Source organism: Sander lucioperca, chromosome 1 (genome assembly GCF_008315115.2).
Source record: "Sander lucioperca isolate FBNREF2018 chromosome 1, SLUC_FBN_1.2, whole genome shotgun sequence".
In the NCBI taxonomy this organism is placed as follows: Eukaryota; Metazoa; Chordata; class Actinopteri; order Perciformes; family Percidae; genus Sander; species Sander lucioperca.
Window position 1 is genome coordinate 36,183,160 of NC_050173.1, and position 16,088 is coordinate 36,199,247.

Sequence of the window (16,088 nt, forward strand, 5' to 3'; positions counted from 1 at the left end):
TGTGTTGAAAGTTGGACTGAACCATTTAACAATCTCACAATCCTCAATTCCTGCTTTTGTCCTTATTTCTGTCACAATGTTCATCATATGTCCTCCATCCGTTGGTTTCTCATTGTGTTCTTCTGGTCCTCTAAGTTCAAAATCAAACATTAGCTGCACATTAATCCCTACTAGAACAAAATCCCTTTTTAAATATTAAAAATTCAGTGTTATTCACCATCAAATATTCAATAGCATCTATTTAAGGGCTGTAACAGTGGTCAGGTCAGGAAGAAAATGCAATGCAGAGTGCAGTTGGTTTTCTGAGTGAGGGGAGGATGCAGGGAGAGGTCAGGAAAGGCATGGATGGATGGATGGCTCTCTTTCTTGCCCTTTATTTTCTTTCTCTTCCTGCCTTTTTTTGTAGCAGGCGCCCCTGCAGCCAGCGGGCCACAGTTGAGTCTACAGAGTGCTTCCATATCTATGGCTCTCCACGTTAATGTCCCCTGAGGCCGGGGCCGGCGCTCGGCCCTGCTAAGACCCCAGCCGAGCCCATCTCAGCCCAGATCACAACCGCAGCCTCTCACTCCGACTCCTCTGCCTCTATATCCATTATGCAGCCAATAGTCCCCAGCTGCAGCCCTTACATCTCTCTATTCACCCCTACGTTTGCTTCTCTTGCTTGCTCACTCACTCACTCTGTGTCGGGTTTAGTTCATTCAGACACTCAATCAGCCATGAGCCTGGCAATCAGTCATCATGAACAGCCGCACATTCATCCAGGACACATAAAACTGCCACCCGTGTACTCTGTTATTGAAGTGATAGACTGAATTGAGTTTTAATTGAATTTAGATACATCTTCATAATTGCTGACAATCATTACACAAGATATTTACAGTCATTATGAAATATTACAATTGGAATTTACAGAAACTTTGTACAAAATATGCCTGACTTCAATGCCTGGATAGTGGGGTCCTTGTTTAGTCATTTCTGGAGAACAAAACATTGACCCAAAAGTCACTGGTGTCTGGAAGTGCTTTAGTTTCAGCAAGTAGATGCTTTTAGAGTCCATTAAAAAGAAAGAAAAGAGAGAAAAGTCCAAAAAGTAGAGTCAGCAAAGTTGTGAATCGTGTTTTTCTTTTTCCTCAGTTAAATTGCTCTTTTCTTTTTTTGACTAAATGGAACATTTGATCTGTAATTCAACTGCAAAAACAACAACAGAGACCCATTTAAATAGAATAAATCCATAATATTTACACAATAATGTGAGTATTGAATTATAAAATTGAATCATCTCTTTTTCTTTAAACATGATTTATGTTTATCTACAGTTTTTCAAAACAGAAATCTAATCACAATGAAACGCATCATACTTCTATCATTCAATTCTACTGATAATGATGATTGTGGATTGCCATATTTATGCAGCAACTCTGGTTGCAATGAAACTCAGCTCATCTATCAGCAAAGTTCTTACACCAGCTTAAATCGTGTTAAAGCCATTCTCCGCCTCTGAAGCTCCACACACGATGGCAGAAAGTAAGGAGGAGTCAAATGTTCTCTTTAAAAAAAAAACTAAAAAAAAACACGTGGTGAAATGGACTTGATTCTGTCAGCACAGCAAAAGCAAAACAAAAACTTGCCCAAAGCATCAGTGTTCAACAGTCCCGCTCTTTTTACCGAATAACATGAGACCTTCAACATACTGAGAAAGCTGTTTCTGTTCAGCATTGGCACCATTAAAGCCCCACAAGGATGTCCAGAGAAAAGAGCGTCCCCTGCTGTCCATCTGTTGTCATCCAGCGATGCTCAAACCATCCGCCCAGCTGGGCCGTGCTAAGCCAAAGCTGCAAAATGGTAATTGACAGACTAACCTCAACTAGTGAAACTAAAATGCTTTGCGCTCCATCATCTTCATGACTGAGATGCAAATGAAATCAAACATAAGCATGCTTTTAAAGGATGTTTTTGATACACAGTAATTATAGGAAAATAGACTATCAAGGATGACTCCTTTAAAATCATTTAGAAAGCTTTCCTGGATGCAGACAGCTCGGCTACGAAGTAAATAGATACTAAACAAAACAAATCCTTAAAGTATATGCAAACACAAGCATAAATATTTGATCCACAGAGAGTAAGCTACGAATGACAAATATTAGTGATATATTGAAATTCTGGAACAGGCACCATTTCTGTCTTTTTAAAACTTGCTCTTCTTTTTCAAATGTTTGTCAGACTTTTTAAGGTGTTTCCCAAATTCCTAAAAGAGTCATTGCTGACTGAAGTGCTGGGTGCTGCTGCAGTCCATCCAAAAGTCTTTCTCTTCACCTTTTCAAAAATGAACCAGCTAAAAAAAAGTTGGTGCACTGTTTATCTCTCATTCTCTCTTTCACATCATATCTCTCTTGATTTCTCATATCTTCCCTAAATCCCCCTCTCCCTCCCTCCCTCCCCCATCCCCCCTCCTTCTTTGCATGCCCTCCAAAAGCTGGCCACCGGACGCCGCCGGGTTTAATGGACGTAGTAGAGCCAGTAGACGACGTTGAAGAAGGAGAAGACGGTGGGGAAGATCATCCTGGACCACTTATCAATAGAGTTCACGTCAGACAGGTCTGGGATATTAACCTTGAGCTGGGAGGCCCGTCTTCGTAGGCGCGACTTCTTCTGGGCGTGGCGCTCCAAGGCGCTATGGCCATAGTTCTGGCGGGCCATGGCTGCCCTGCGGTACTGCAGCGTCGAGCTATCATAGGCCAGCATGGTGTTGCGGGGGTCTCCAGGTGCTCCCAGGCCCCGGGACAGATCACCGCCACCACCCATCTCATTCTTCATCTCCAGGGTGCTGAACAGGATGTTGTCGTCGGGAGTCATCTGTGTCAGGGTGTAAAAACAGGTGGAGCCATGAGAAGTTACTGCCACGGGGAAATATAAAAGTGTTTTTAACTTCAGTCTAGTTAAATTATTTTTAGCTAAAATAATCATGAAGTCATTCACTATGTAAAAAATACTGATGAGGTGCTAGAATGGGTAATGCAAATGAGTCAAAATTGTGTTACTTACAGTGAAGACATTTTTTTTAAGCACTTTCAATTATTATTATTATTGATCATCTGTCAATCAATATCTGAGTGATAATACGACCACAAGACTATGAGGAACATTCCTGGAAGAGCACAATGCACTCCACAAACTAATTCTCATGGAGAAATCTTCATTATCATCTCAGAATTTCAACCAGAGTGTGGTTAAAATTCTGTCGATTCACAAGACAAACAAAAAAGAGAAAGCAAAGGAAAAAATGTGACAGGTTGAGAGAAATAGTAAGGACTTTGCAAAGATGGAGGAGAGGCTAAAAAGGTTCGGGGGCAGGTCAGGAAAAACGTTTGTGGGAAGTGAATTCGGATCAACATTTCTTCATCCATAGCCTGACTTCTGAGGAAAAACGTCCCTACAATCCAATCCTGTCCCGCTGTAAATGGAGCTTGTTGTATTTTGTTGTTTATGTGTAACTCACTTTGAAAGCGAAGCCACTTAGTTGGCACTATTTATCAAACTGCAACTGATCTCTTTCTCTTATATGATGTTCCATTTTTTTCAATTGCTTCACGTAGAGCTATCAATTGCCTTTGAAATTGTAAATTATTTGTATCTGAATTATATTATCTTAAGAGAAGCTACTGATGTTTTCTTCTCTCTTGCCATATTTGTCATTTCCCATCAAATTAGATGTACAGCCCAAGTTAAGATTAAATTAATGCCTGCAGAAATCAAACTGCTAAGCCATGTTTGTCAGGAAAATGCATGAAGAGCAAACCAAGAGAGGGAAAAAAACAATGGTGGGAGTGATGATCAAAGTTGCCTTAAAAATCTATAGAAATCAAAGAAATGCACAACAACTACAGCATTTTCCTCTGATCTGGATTGATTCAGATTGATGACATTAGTTTTGACTTTCAAAACCTCCAGTACCTTATTTCTTTGCTCGCCTAGTCCTAATGCGGCATCGTCCACAAAGATGGGATCCCACATCGAGTCATATGCGTCAATTTCCCTCTGTTTCATTCTGGCATACAGAGCATCATCTCTCTGAACTACATTTCCCACCAGCCACTGCAAGCATACAAAATCAGCACTGTTACTTCGGGGAAATCGTAGCTTGCCACACTCAGAAGGAAAGGGTGTTTTATTTTTTATGTTGCTGTTGTTCCTGCTAACTTTAGCAGCTGAATAGAATTTAAAGAGAAGGCTTTGGCGCCACAGCCAGTGTTTTTTTCAAGGCGCCTTGCCCTTTGAGAGACACAGAAATATGGAGATAAAGTATAAGCCAATCATTGCTTCTGCATTCACTCTTTCAGATGCTAGTATGAGTAATAAAGTTGCTACACAAGGCTAACCAGTGAGAAACGGAGAGCTAAAGCAGGAGTAAAGAGTGCTGGTAAAGGACATCAAGCATTGATCACAGCATCACATTTACCTTGAGAGGAGAAGAAGTCATTTGCTCCCACAGAAACAAACACACACATTAGCCGACAGCACATATACCTCTGGAGGAAGTTTGCCTGCACATGTACCTTGTTGGGGTCGGGTCTCAGCTTCTCGTTATTGGCCGTGGCTGCTTTCTCAGCCGCCTTCTTCTGTCGCTGGGGGCCCTGGCCGAAGAAGATGTAGTTGACGAAGGCGTACTCCAGCAGGGCCAGGAAGACAAACACAAAGCAGCCCATCAGGTACATGTCAATAGCCTTCACGTAGGGAATCTTTGGGAGTGTCTCTCGCAAGTGGGTGTTGATGGTGGTCATGGTCAGCACCGTAGTGATCCCTGGATACCACAGGTCACACGTTTAGAAAGAAAGTGAAGTCTTTAGACGCTGTAAGACATTTTTACCATCATCTGTACAGTAAAAAATATATGGTTGTCAAATTGACTAATGGTTATGTTACATTTTTAGGCATGCAAGCTGCATGGCTCAAGGAATGGAACTGTACATCTGTCGGTCCAACACTTTGATCCAGACTGAAATATCTCTACTCAACTACTGGATGGAATAAGATGACATTTTGTACAAACATTCATGGTCCCCAGAAGATGAATCCTGACTTTGGTGATCCCGACTTCCCCTATAGCACCACCAGCAGGTTGACATTTGTGGTTTTGAGTGTTGGTTTGATGGCCTTGAAATTTGCTGAATTTCCACTGCATGGCACAGCTCGACTCGCTTTTGGTACCAGGTACTTTTCTTGATTTCTTTTTCCACTGCAGATAGTACCCTCTCAATGTTGGCGGGATTCTTAGCTGATCGTCATAGCACTGCTGTGTGAAACTGCCTTGACATCATCTTCAATGCAACACAAACACACACAACGGTAGCTTGGTTATTTAAAAATGGTGGGCTTGTGCAGATTGTCCCAAGTGACGATTCTCTCCGACCAGTTAGTGGTCTGCAGTGTTTTAACTCCACCTTGTAGTATGGGCTCAGCTCGCTTGGAACTGCAACCGAGGTGATACCAAGAAAAATACCAGTTACTATCCACAACCTTTGCTAATGGATAACCAAAAAAGAGCAGTTCCAAGCGAGCCGAGTCAAGCCGTGCCGTGCCATGCAGTGGAAATGCGTCCTGTGCCCCTCAGGATGAATCATATTCATTTTGGTGATTTTTTTTTAACTTTGTGTTTAGTAATTACAAAATGTTAGCATGCTAACATGCTAAAATAAGTTGGGGAACATAAACATTATACCTGCTAAAGTCAGCCTGTATTACCCATGAAATGCAGTATGTGTCCGAAACCTACATTTACTGCTCACTATTCAGTAAAGGATTGGGTGTCCATTATAGAGGCAGTATGGAGTGAACAAGGGTGTCTTGTTTCATTAGAATTTGCCAAACATCGAAATGACTGAGATCAGGTGCTCATCTTCAAAGGACTTGTGAACATAAACATTCATGTTTATCACATACATTATAGGCTATAGCATTTATTTATAGCAATCAGACAGGCCTGAATTAATGTGAACCCATTTGAATATGAAGATCCCTCGAAACCTCCTGAGACTGAAACTGTGTGTGTGTGTGTGTGTGTGTGTGTGTGTGTGTGTGTGTGTGTGTTTCATAAGGTTTATATCCAATCATGTACTCAAATGGCCATGGAACAAATGCTATATAAAAGCACACTGTAAACATCTGCTATTAGTCACAGAACAATTCACCTGCTTTTTTTTACATTCCCACTCTGTGTTTGATACATTAGTCATCTGCATGCACAATCTGCATTTGGTCAGATTCACACGTATTATAAATAACCCAGGAGCCAGCAGTGTCACCGTAGCATGGAGCCTCATCTCTCATTGGCTGCACTCGCTCACTGTACATTCTCAGGACGCTGAGCAGAGGCAGATCTTTAAATCACGTTACCCTCTGAACGCACCGTCTGGGGCTCCAATCCGCATGTGTCCCACTCCAGAAAACAAATGGTGTGTGACAAGAACCGCACACATAAAGCTCAAAGCCATTTCCTCTGCTGCTCTGACCTGTCAGACTCAAGTTTAATACTAAACTGATATTGGTGTAAAAACATTAAAATGTGTAAGGCAAATTTAAGCAAATGTTGCCACCTCTTGTTCGGCTGAAATTTAGCCGTGATCTGGCTCTGATAAGCTGGAATCTCCGACCAATGTGAGGCTCCGATAGACAGACAGGCAGAGAGAAAGACAGCACGCTTCAAGGTCGAGCTGCAGCGCATCTCGCTCTGCATGAGTCATGCATATAGTCATCTCTGAACAACAGACATTTAGCCAGGCAGCCTATCACACACTGCTATCACTCACATGCTTAGAGCTAATGAGAAAACAAGTAAATGCTGGGAAAATAAAGAGTCAAAACAGAGATCAGGCAGACGCAATTATGTATAGATCTAAAGCAAGGCTCAATGTATGTTAAATGGCTCTTTTTATGCTCTGTTATCATTTAGCTTTGGGTTATATCCCAGGGTCACTGTTCAGCAGCGGCAAGGCGATCCTACCCAGGGCCACTCTGGCAGCTGAGGCGTCGTAGTTGATCCAGAAGGAGACCCAGGAGAGGATGGTAATCAGGATAGAAGGCATGTATGTCTGCAGGATGAAGTAACCAATGTTCCTCTTCAGTTTGAAGCTGAGGGACAGGCGGGGGTAGGAACCTGAAGGAGGCACAGGGAGAGAGGAAGTGAGATAGAAATAGACTTCCCTCAATGACGCTCACTAAAAGCTATATTTTCCTTGACACCAGGGAGCATGCCGTATCTGACGTTTTTGTGGAATGCTTTTCATTTACAGTAAATGTCCTTTTCCCTAATAACCTGTTTTCAGCTCAATGTAGCAGCCAGTGCATGTGAAAATCTCAAAGAAAAAGTCAAAGAACCTAAGGCAAAGTTGACTGTTGTGTACCTGTAGAGAAGACCACGTTTTTAGAGATGAGTTTATAGTCAACAATAGAGAACTGTGGCAGTTCTATTCTGTCGACCCCGGACACAGCGCCTTCTCCACCCCGCCAGTAAAACTCAATATCATCTGTGGTGTAGCCATCTGCAGAGGAGAAAAAGATTATCATCACCCAGTTATGCTCTATAATACATCATAATGTAGTGCAGTAATGCCAATGTCAGTGGTTTTGTGTGTTTAAGCTCATTCACAAATACCACGCACCATTAATTAGAGCAGTAGTTCCCAACCTGGGGGTCAAGACCCCCACAAGGGGTCACACAGTACATTTAAGGGACACAAGATTTATTTATCGTGAATTAGGATAGTTTTATCACTTCAGCCTCTAAAAAATATTTAAGAATAAGTGAATTAGTGAAGTAGAAATATGTAAACTTTAAAGAGGTGTCACAAGTTGACTTTGCTTTGTTTTAAAGTGTTACACGACAAAAAGGTTATGAAATCATTGTTCTAAAGCATACACATTTTAAGATTGATTGGTTTACATTTATTTCAGTTCACAAAAAATATGACTTGACACCTGCTTTAGATTTGTGATCCATCACAGAAAATATTTAGCTAACTTTATTCTTTGTCAGAGATAAACTATAAATATGCATGTCAGCACAGTAGCAAGCAAGTAATTCTTGGTGGTGTGTTCAAATGCTTGCTGGAAGCTCCAGAAAAATCACTTGCTTGGCTGTCAGCCACCAAAAAGAAATCTTTCAATGCAAAAAAACCCCAATACTTTTTCAACATTCATGTTGTCTTATTGTGTGTTTTAACCCTGAGTTCCCAACAACATAGCTCATGAATACAATATTGTTCAACAAACTTATAAATCATGTATGTTGGAGCTTCCTTGAGCACTCCAACTAGGAATAGTTATTATAAAGGCCTCTGTCCTCCTCGAGTGCAATACAAAGGTTCACAAATAAATGTAGCTAGATGATTATGTGATGGATTACCATCTCAAGCAGGTTTGTTTTCATAACCTACTTTCATCAACTTGAAACAATGGCTGTAACTGCAAGGTAAGACATCGGTTTTTAAAAATGTTTTGTATGCTTTGGAGAATGATCCTTAAAAAAACATAAAAAATTGAAAAGTGATGCTGAGTCACTTAAATGTAAAAAGCTTCAAAACGTCCCTGAGGCAGTTACAATTTCTACAGAACGGCATACGGGGATCTACTATAGTAGAGAAAGTTAAGCTACATAACACAGCAGAGATTTGGAGATTGATATGTTTGTTGCACATGGATGCAAACTGTTGCAGTTGCAGTCGGGGGACTCCAGTGTTGCAGACCGTCTCTGACAGTGACGTGGGCAAACAGGGAGCAGCACTATTCTCCCTCACATCGCTCTGAGTTCTACTTCGTCTGCCTCACACTCAAAATAGAGGCAGTGACCTATTCAGATGTGATGAATAATTAAACTGTGAGTCTTTGATTTTTAAAAATTTACGCAAAATGCTTTGTTGCTGTGGCACTGACATTCAAGGTGAAGTTAGTCATGGTGTTCGTGTTGGCTTGTTATTGGTAGGACAGGCAGCTAACTTTACCCATAGGCCTTTTTCCCAGTAGACATTTTGACTTGTCATAGTAGGCTATGCACAGGTGTTACCAACAATATTATCAACAATGGCTGCATTCTACATAAACCTGCATGCAAAACACCAGGACCCTGAAACTAAAGACTGAACAGCCATTACTAATCTCACTATTTACACCTGTGTAATTCCTACTGAGACATGTAAAAATGTCTGCTGTGAAAAAGTTCATTTCACATTCACATTATTCTATATTTAACAAATCCCATGAAAAAAACAAAACCTTTCTTTACAAATTACTTACTTACTTATCCTGTCTGTGGCCCTTTCCTACTAAAGATGTAATGTTGAAATACATATCAAAAATACATAGTGTTTTTTAAAAAAAAAGTTAAATGATTTGTGTGTGTGTAGCCTTTAGCAAATGTTACTCAAACAGGAGTAAATTCTGTATTTGTTGGGGATTATTTTCAGCTGTGGATTAATCCACATTTGATGGTCTAGTGAGTATTTACAGCAACAGGACGGTGTATGTGGGATTGACTCAAAGTTAAGCGTGAATTCATAATAGCTACACCCATGTATTTACATGCATCCACGTGTTCATGCATTTAACACACATACACACACACACACACACACACACACACACACACTCACACATGCACACACACAACCTCACTAACACTTGACCTCTATGCCAAATTTTGGACCGACAGAGCGTGTGTGTGTTCATGGTAATGAAGGAAAATGTCCGCCAGTGCACTGCTGTGGCTCACTGATGTGTTTTAATAGTTTTTGGACAACAATAGAGGTCTATGACACAGAATAATTAACTACACTTTGGCTAAACTAACAACTTGTTGGTGGAATCAATTACTTGTTTTTGGCCTTTAATGGGATTTTTTGAAAATAAGAAAAGTATAGATTATCGACAGCCTTATTCTTTAATTGTTGCAGACATGAATACATCCCATGCTTCAGTGCAGTTTGGAAGCATGATGTGGTTGATGCTGAAATTGTACACCATCAGATACAGTAAGCTCTCCCTCCACAGCTGCATTATCATCATAACCGCCTTGTGAAACCCTGCATCACCCCAATTAGGTCCGAGTCCACCATGCTGCTGTTTTGATGTGCAGCCCAGTTTAGTTCTGATCAGCCATGACAGGCTGCGATCAGGAGGGTGTAGAGGAGTTTGTGAAAGGGAGGTTTTGGCATGAAGAACGATCATAAGGGAGCATTTTAAGGCGTGTACATAACTGGTCAGTCAGTTTGTAGCACCATTTGTTCTGGACCATTGTCTCTGTTTGGAAAGATGTCAATGCATTACATTACTGTATTCATCCTGGGCTGTCAGGTGAGAAAGACCACGTAGTATAAGATCTACAGTAAGATATGACTATATACACATAATATGTGGGTGTGTATTTGCATGCACTATAGATCTTTATTGTTGGAGGGGTTGAAATCAATAATTGCTCAGTGCAGTCCAGTATGTGAGACCAGTGGTCTGAGCCACAGTAGTGATATATCAGGGGATCTGGGGTTTTAAGACTAGTGTCTGTTAAAAATGCATCAAGTTTATCAAGGGAAGTAAGAGTTCTCTGGGCTCATTAGTCTGAATAAAATAGCATGCTCTTGCATGAAGCGATTCCAACGTTAAAACCATTGCCAGTTAATCCATATGAGAGCAGATACTGCCTGGTGATCAAAACTGGAGCTGTGTGTGTGTGTGTGTGTGTGTGTGTGTGTGTGTGTGTGTGTGTGTGTGTGTGTGTGTGTGTGTGTGTGTATTTTGTGCTGGGCTGCCTATGAGAGGAGGAGGAGAAAAAAAAGATAGCATGAGTGATGGAGAGAGAGATAAAAAGGCTGAAAGAAAAAAAAAGACGAGGATGAGACTGTGCAAAGAAAGGAGATGAGAAACGGAAAGAGAGAGTGATGAGGAGAAAGATGGCAAGCATAATGGGAGAGGAGCAGCGAGAGGCGGTTCTGACCCGGCGCTGTTTTTGTGCTGCTTAACGCTGCTGGCAATAGTGTGATCAAACCCGGAAAGACTGAGCCCTACACCACATCCCAGCCCCATAATCCTTTTCTCCGGGGACCAAGATAAAACACGCAGAGGACTTCGTCTTTCCCTCTCATGTTCCTCCACACTCCCTCCCTCCCTCGAATCGAGAACGCCAGATCACGTACAATTACAAACTCCATGTGAAATGAACTCTTTGTACTGTACAAACATGGAGGCAGTTTCGGGAGGAAGCTACACATTAACATCCACTATCAGCACACTCCTGTAACACTGGACCTAATCAGTCTCCTCCATGCCTTGGGAAGCCACTGCAGCTGGAGTTGAATTAATTAGGCTGGATGTTATCAGTCAGTGAGCCATTAGTGATGTTCCTCTTCTCGATGCATATCTCTTGGTATCTCATCAGCCTTTCTCAGCATTTTACATGCAGTCTTATCAACCTTCCTTCTACCTTGCTGCCACCGGGCCCAGCAGACAAACGTTTTCAAACCAGATTTCAGAGCTGCATGTGTACGTGGGAACTGTTTAATTCTACGTCTATGTGTGGGCGTGAGAGCTGGTTGTCAGGGACAACGGTACTTACAGCTTTCAATCTCCAGGGTGCAGTTTTGCTCATCTAGAGGGTAGCGGCGCAGGTCCATCATGCAGGCTGCAGTTGTGGTGATCCTACACACAGAGTGGGACGGAAAATATAGGATTCATCAAAGAGCCGGGGCAGCCAGGTTCATTTGACCTTCAACACATAGTACGATGAACACGTCAAAGCAGGATGATGATAAATCGGTATATCTGAGGAGCACCTGATATAGAACCATTCCTCCTAAAAACAACATGCTCACAGGGAAAATGTTATCAAATAGGTGAACCAAGATTAAAGGTGGAATCCGTAATTCTGGTGAGAGATTGTTGATATTTGAACTCAACAAATACACCCCTCCCTTCAGTGCTCCTTCATAATGTAAGCATGTGCCAGATTTACAATCCCTCTCACTCGCACTGCCTTTCTCTCAAGCATCCATGTCCTGTCCCCTCCTGACCTGTGCACGAGCACGACTGGAATAGTGTTGTGTGGCTTGGTCCAAGCCACGTAGGTTGTTTCCCATTTACAGAGCCAGGGTTGTGTATATTATTTTCAGCACACACAGAACAGACCGCTGGCGGAGCGTGAGGTGATTTTCGCTGAATTTGACAAACAGTGTATTGGATCAGAATCGCAGACTTCACCCTTAACTCAAAATGAAATGCTGTCTGCCAAATCTGAGAAAGTCATGCTAGCAGAAGTTTGTTGAAAAAAATATAAGTAAATAAAATAATAAACTTCTGCTTGCCAGAGATGAGCCCAAATCATTTCCACAATCAGCGGGTGAATCCACTGGTCTAGCTGGGCAGTACTGTAGGTTGGCTCTGTCTGCCCTTTTAATATGTATTTCCTGTTTTAAGGGTCCTTTAAAGAAACCTCCTGCTGACTAAGTCACAGTGCTTCTCTATCCACCATTTCCACCCTGGTATGTTTTAACCCTTCTGACCCTGGTGCTGGCCTACGAAGCAACAAAAACGGTCCTGTTCTCTCAGCCCAGTGCAAAAGAGAGCAAACTGCTCTCACTGGACCACCCTCTATAAATAAAGGTTGAAAGAATAAATAAATTATTTTTGTGGCAATGTATTTACCAAGTGAAAACCTTTTTCCTTCATCAGATGTCCACAGACATCGAGGGATCCTGGACTGTGACATTACATTAACATTAGCTTTCGAGTTGACAGCATTTAATAGCTCTTTAACAATTGAGCTACAGTATGTCCATAAGTTTATACTACATACTAATTAAAAGCTGGTTTTAAGTATGCACTGCGCTCACTGGTGAAGTGACAAAATGTAGGGTACAAAAAACCATGCACGCAACGAAAATGTAGTGTGCTGTTGATGTACACTATTGTCCCAATAATATACTATCAAAATGAGTACATACTGTATACAATTAGTACTGTATGTATATGGAATTGGGACACAACACTGGTTTTATTTTAAGTAGATAAAACAAGAACAGGGTTCAACCTGTGGTCACAAAATCCTGTAATAAAGAGTCACTGAGTTTGAGCCAGCCGCGTCCCACAAGTTCACTCAGAGCAATGCACTTCCTGTTTTACACACGACAAGTTGGCCAGAGCTGAGATGGGCTGGCACCCAGCCGTGCCAAACCCCCGAGGCTGTCTGAGAGAGACTGGACACACAATTCAACTACAGGGACTAAATCTAGCATCCTAGACTAGTCAGACACACACACATACACATACACACACACACACACACACACACACACACACACACACACACACACACACACACAAACACACACACTGATTGATATAACATGATAGCATCATGCGACCATTAACAATAATAGCAGCCTATGGGAGAATTCCCAGTATAAGTTGTGGTATTTGTCGTAACCTTGGGTTTCCCTTGTCATAGCTGGTTACTATCAATTCATCAATTTATTGCTTTAGTGGTCCATTCATTCAGAGTTGACAATGAAAATAGTCTGTGAGAGTAGTGAGTAGATTACAATTTACCTGATCATTTTTGTCTATTTTTGAATCCTAAAGTTTAATGTTCTTAATTCGAGTGACATTGTAAGTGTACAGACAGACAGTAGCTCCCAAGACAGCGGCCACCTGTATACGAGAACGCAACTGTCTTTACAATCTATCCTTTTTAATAAACTGTCTGTACACTTACAAAGTTCTTAATGCTTCAGTTAACATTTAGGGACCCTCATTATGCTACCGTTGAAGTGTGGTGATATTTTTAGCCTTTTTAGTGGTATAAATAGCGATTTGTTTTTACTTTCCCTGTGCCCCGAATACTAGCGTTGTAAGCTAATCAGCGGTCAGCGCTAGCGTCTTTCAAGCTACAAACACATTTGATTAGCATTAAAACATGTCCCAGAGAGCGACAGAGTGGGTACACATCTGTTATTAACCCCTAGGTTCGTATTGCGCCGGAATTGTCCTTTAAATAATGTTAATTTTATTATGGGATTCGGCTTTATTCTGTCTTGTCTGAAGATGCTGACACTCAATTTTAGAAAATTATTGAAACAAGTTAGTTTGTGATGAGAACAGTTTAAAATTATTTTACTGGACTGGTGGATTTTTTCACAACAAAAAATTATTTGGTAATAAAAGGGTGATATGGATAAAATACTTACGGTATATGTAATTTTATAATGACATATATACAGTATATACATATATTATGATATAGCGAATTTTCTTGAAAATAAATGAGGAACCTTTTCATCAATACAACGACCAAGCAGGTGTCTGCTTTTGCTTAATTCTGTAAATAAAATACTTTACTTCATCATATTGTTGTACTCGTACTCGTAACGCCCAATATTGTCATAAACCAGTTCTGCTAATTGATTTTCAACATTGCACACTGCTTATGAATAAACTGTTGTGCCATGGAGCAGAGAGATGCTGTAGCAGTTCAAAATCACAATATCTTTCCTTTCTCAACTTCACCATAACTACACACTTAACTACACTTAAGAGTGCTTTGTCTTTAATAATTAAGAGCAAAAGTTTATTTGAAATCTGGCTACATAAGTCTTGCAGCTCCCCTGGGCCCAGCCTGGCAAGTTTAGGATTTCATTTTTTGAGATGTAGAGACGCACAGTCTTTCTCTCTCACACAGGCTTTCTGTCTCGCTCTCTCTGCCTTCTTTTTCTTGCTCTCTGGGCTCTTATGTAAGAGCCAGTTAGCAGGGCCATGGTGCACTGGGGGATTAACACAGGAGTCTTATATCTGTCCTATTTTACCCCTTTTATGGCCACAACTTACTAGGATGTTGTGCTCACCAGCCAGCCACTCATCACTCACCATGATCACCACCACCAAATCATCACAGTGACAAAGGAAGCACAAGGGAAAAGCGGAAATGAGGCCAAAATGGCAGGGGTAAAAATAACAGCCTATTTTTAGCCCACCTACATCATCAGCAGAAGTCTTGAAGCTTTTTTGTCTGAGACTCTCCATCACTGCTTTTGCATCCCCTTGCCAGCTAGCATGTCCAATAGCCACGCTAACAATTAATAAACAGCTAAAAACTAGGGAGGAGGGGGGACGGATGAGGATTTCTCTGCAGGATTCCCTCTCCGTCTTCGCCTCTCCTCCTCCACCTCCTCGTCATCTCCGCAGCAGCGAGAGTCTGTCGAGGACCTCTGCAGCAGCAGCAGCAGCAGCAGCAGCAGCAGCAGTGATCATGAAGCACAGGCTTGTTTGCGCTTCATCAACATCAGGGCTGGTCCATCTCTCTCATCCCAACCTGCCAGAGGAGAGGCCACGCTCTAACAGATTACGCAGATTCAAACACGCTACATTTGCACTACGTCGGAGCTAATAGGACATGGAGCTCTAAAAAAAGGCTTTGTTTTTTTTCTTCTGTGCATGTTCCCTCACACTCCAGCCTGTGTCTGTGTGTGTGTGTGTGTGTGTGTGTGTGTGTGTGTGTGTGTGTGTGTGTGTGTGTGTGTGTGCGTGTGTGTGGACCCCCCCTCAGGCTGCCTGTGCACCTTTATTCCAAATGACCTTGTTTACGGACATAACACAACCACCATGAATTCCCAGACAGAATATAATTTTGAGGGAGTGTCACAACAGAGGCCGAATGCAGAGAGAGATTTTTGCAAGCAGGTTACAAACCTGCGTGCCTTTAATTAAACTGGCATATTATTACATGGGCATTGTAATGAAGTTAGAAGTTGAATTAAGATGGAGAAGCTTCCTCCATTTTGGATAGAGAGCTGTGTTGAGCTGAGGAAACATGGCATGCAGGATTGTCTCTCCCTGACACAGTTGCCAAATTTAAAAAAAAAAAAAATATGTATGCAGTGGCAACAAAACGAGTCCAGCGTGTGCCAAAGCATGCCAAAGCAAAGGAGAGGTTTCTTAATTTCAAAGTACAGGCACATCCGAACACATACAACATACAAACCACCCTGCCTGATCAATAGTTTGAGAGAGAGATGGATAACTTTGAAGGTGCTGCTAGGCCTGTATTGATGATA

The 16,088-nt window shown here is 41.6% G+C and overlaps 1 protein-coding gene across 2 annotated transcripts in view; it reads right to left on the reverse strand.

The window, feature by feature from the left end:
- Positions 1-785: 785 nt before the first annotated feature.
- gabrb2a (gamma-aminobutyric acid type A receptor subunit beta2a) overlaps positions 786-16,088 on the reverse strand; it is a 36,289-nt gene continuing 20,986 nt past the window's right edge. The window contains exons 5-10 of one of the 2 annotated variants that reach the window (XM_031319610.2): positions 11,600-11,682; positions 7,401-7,538; positions 7,001-7,153; positions 4,557-4,801; positions 3,955-4,095; positions 786-2,856 (exon numbers count right to left, since the gene is read on the reverse strand). In XM_031319610.2, the coding sequence (XP_031175470.1) occupies positions 2,500-2,856; positions 3,955-4,095; positions 4,557-4,801; positions 7,001-7,153; positions 7,401-7,538; positions 11,600-11,682 (1,117 nt within the window). In that variant the 3' untranslated portion in view covers positions 786-2,499. The remainder of the gene's footprint in view (positions 2,857-3,954; positions 4,096-4,556; positions 4,802-7,000; positions 7,154-7,400; positions 7,539-11,599; positions 11,683-16,088) is intronic. The other variant, XM_031319611.1, reaches the window with a different exon arrangement.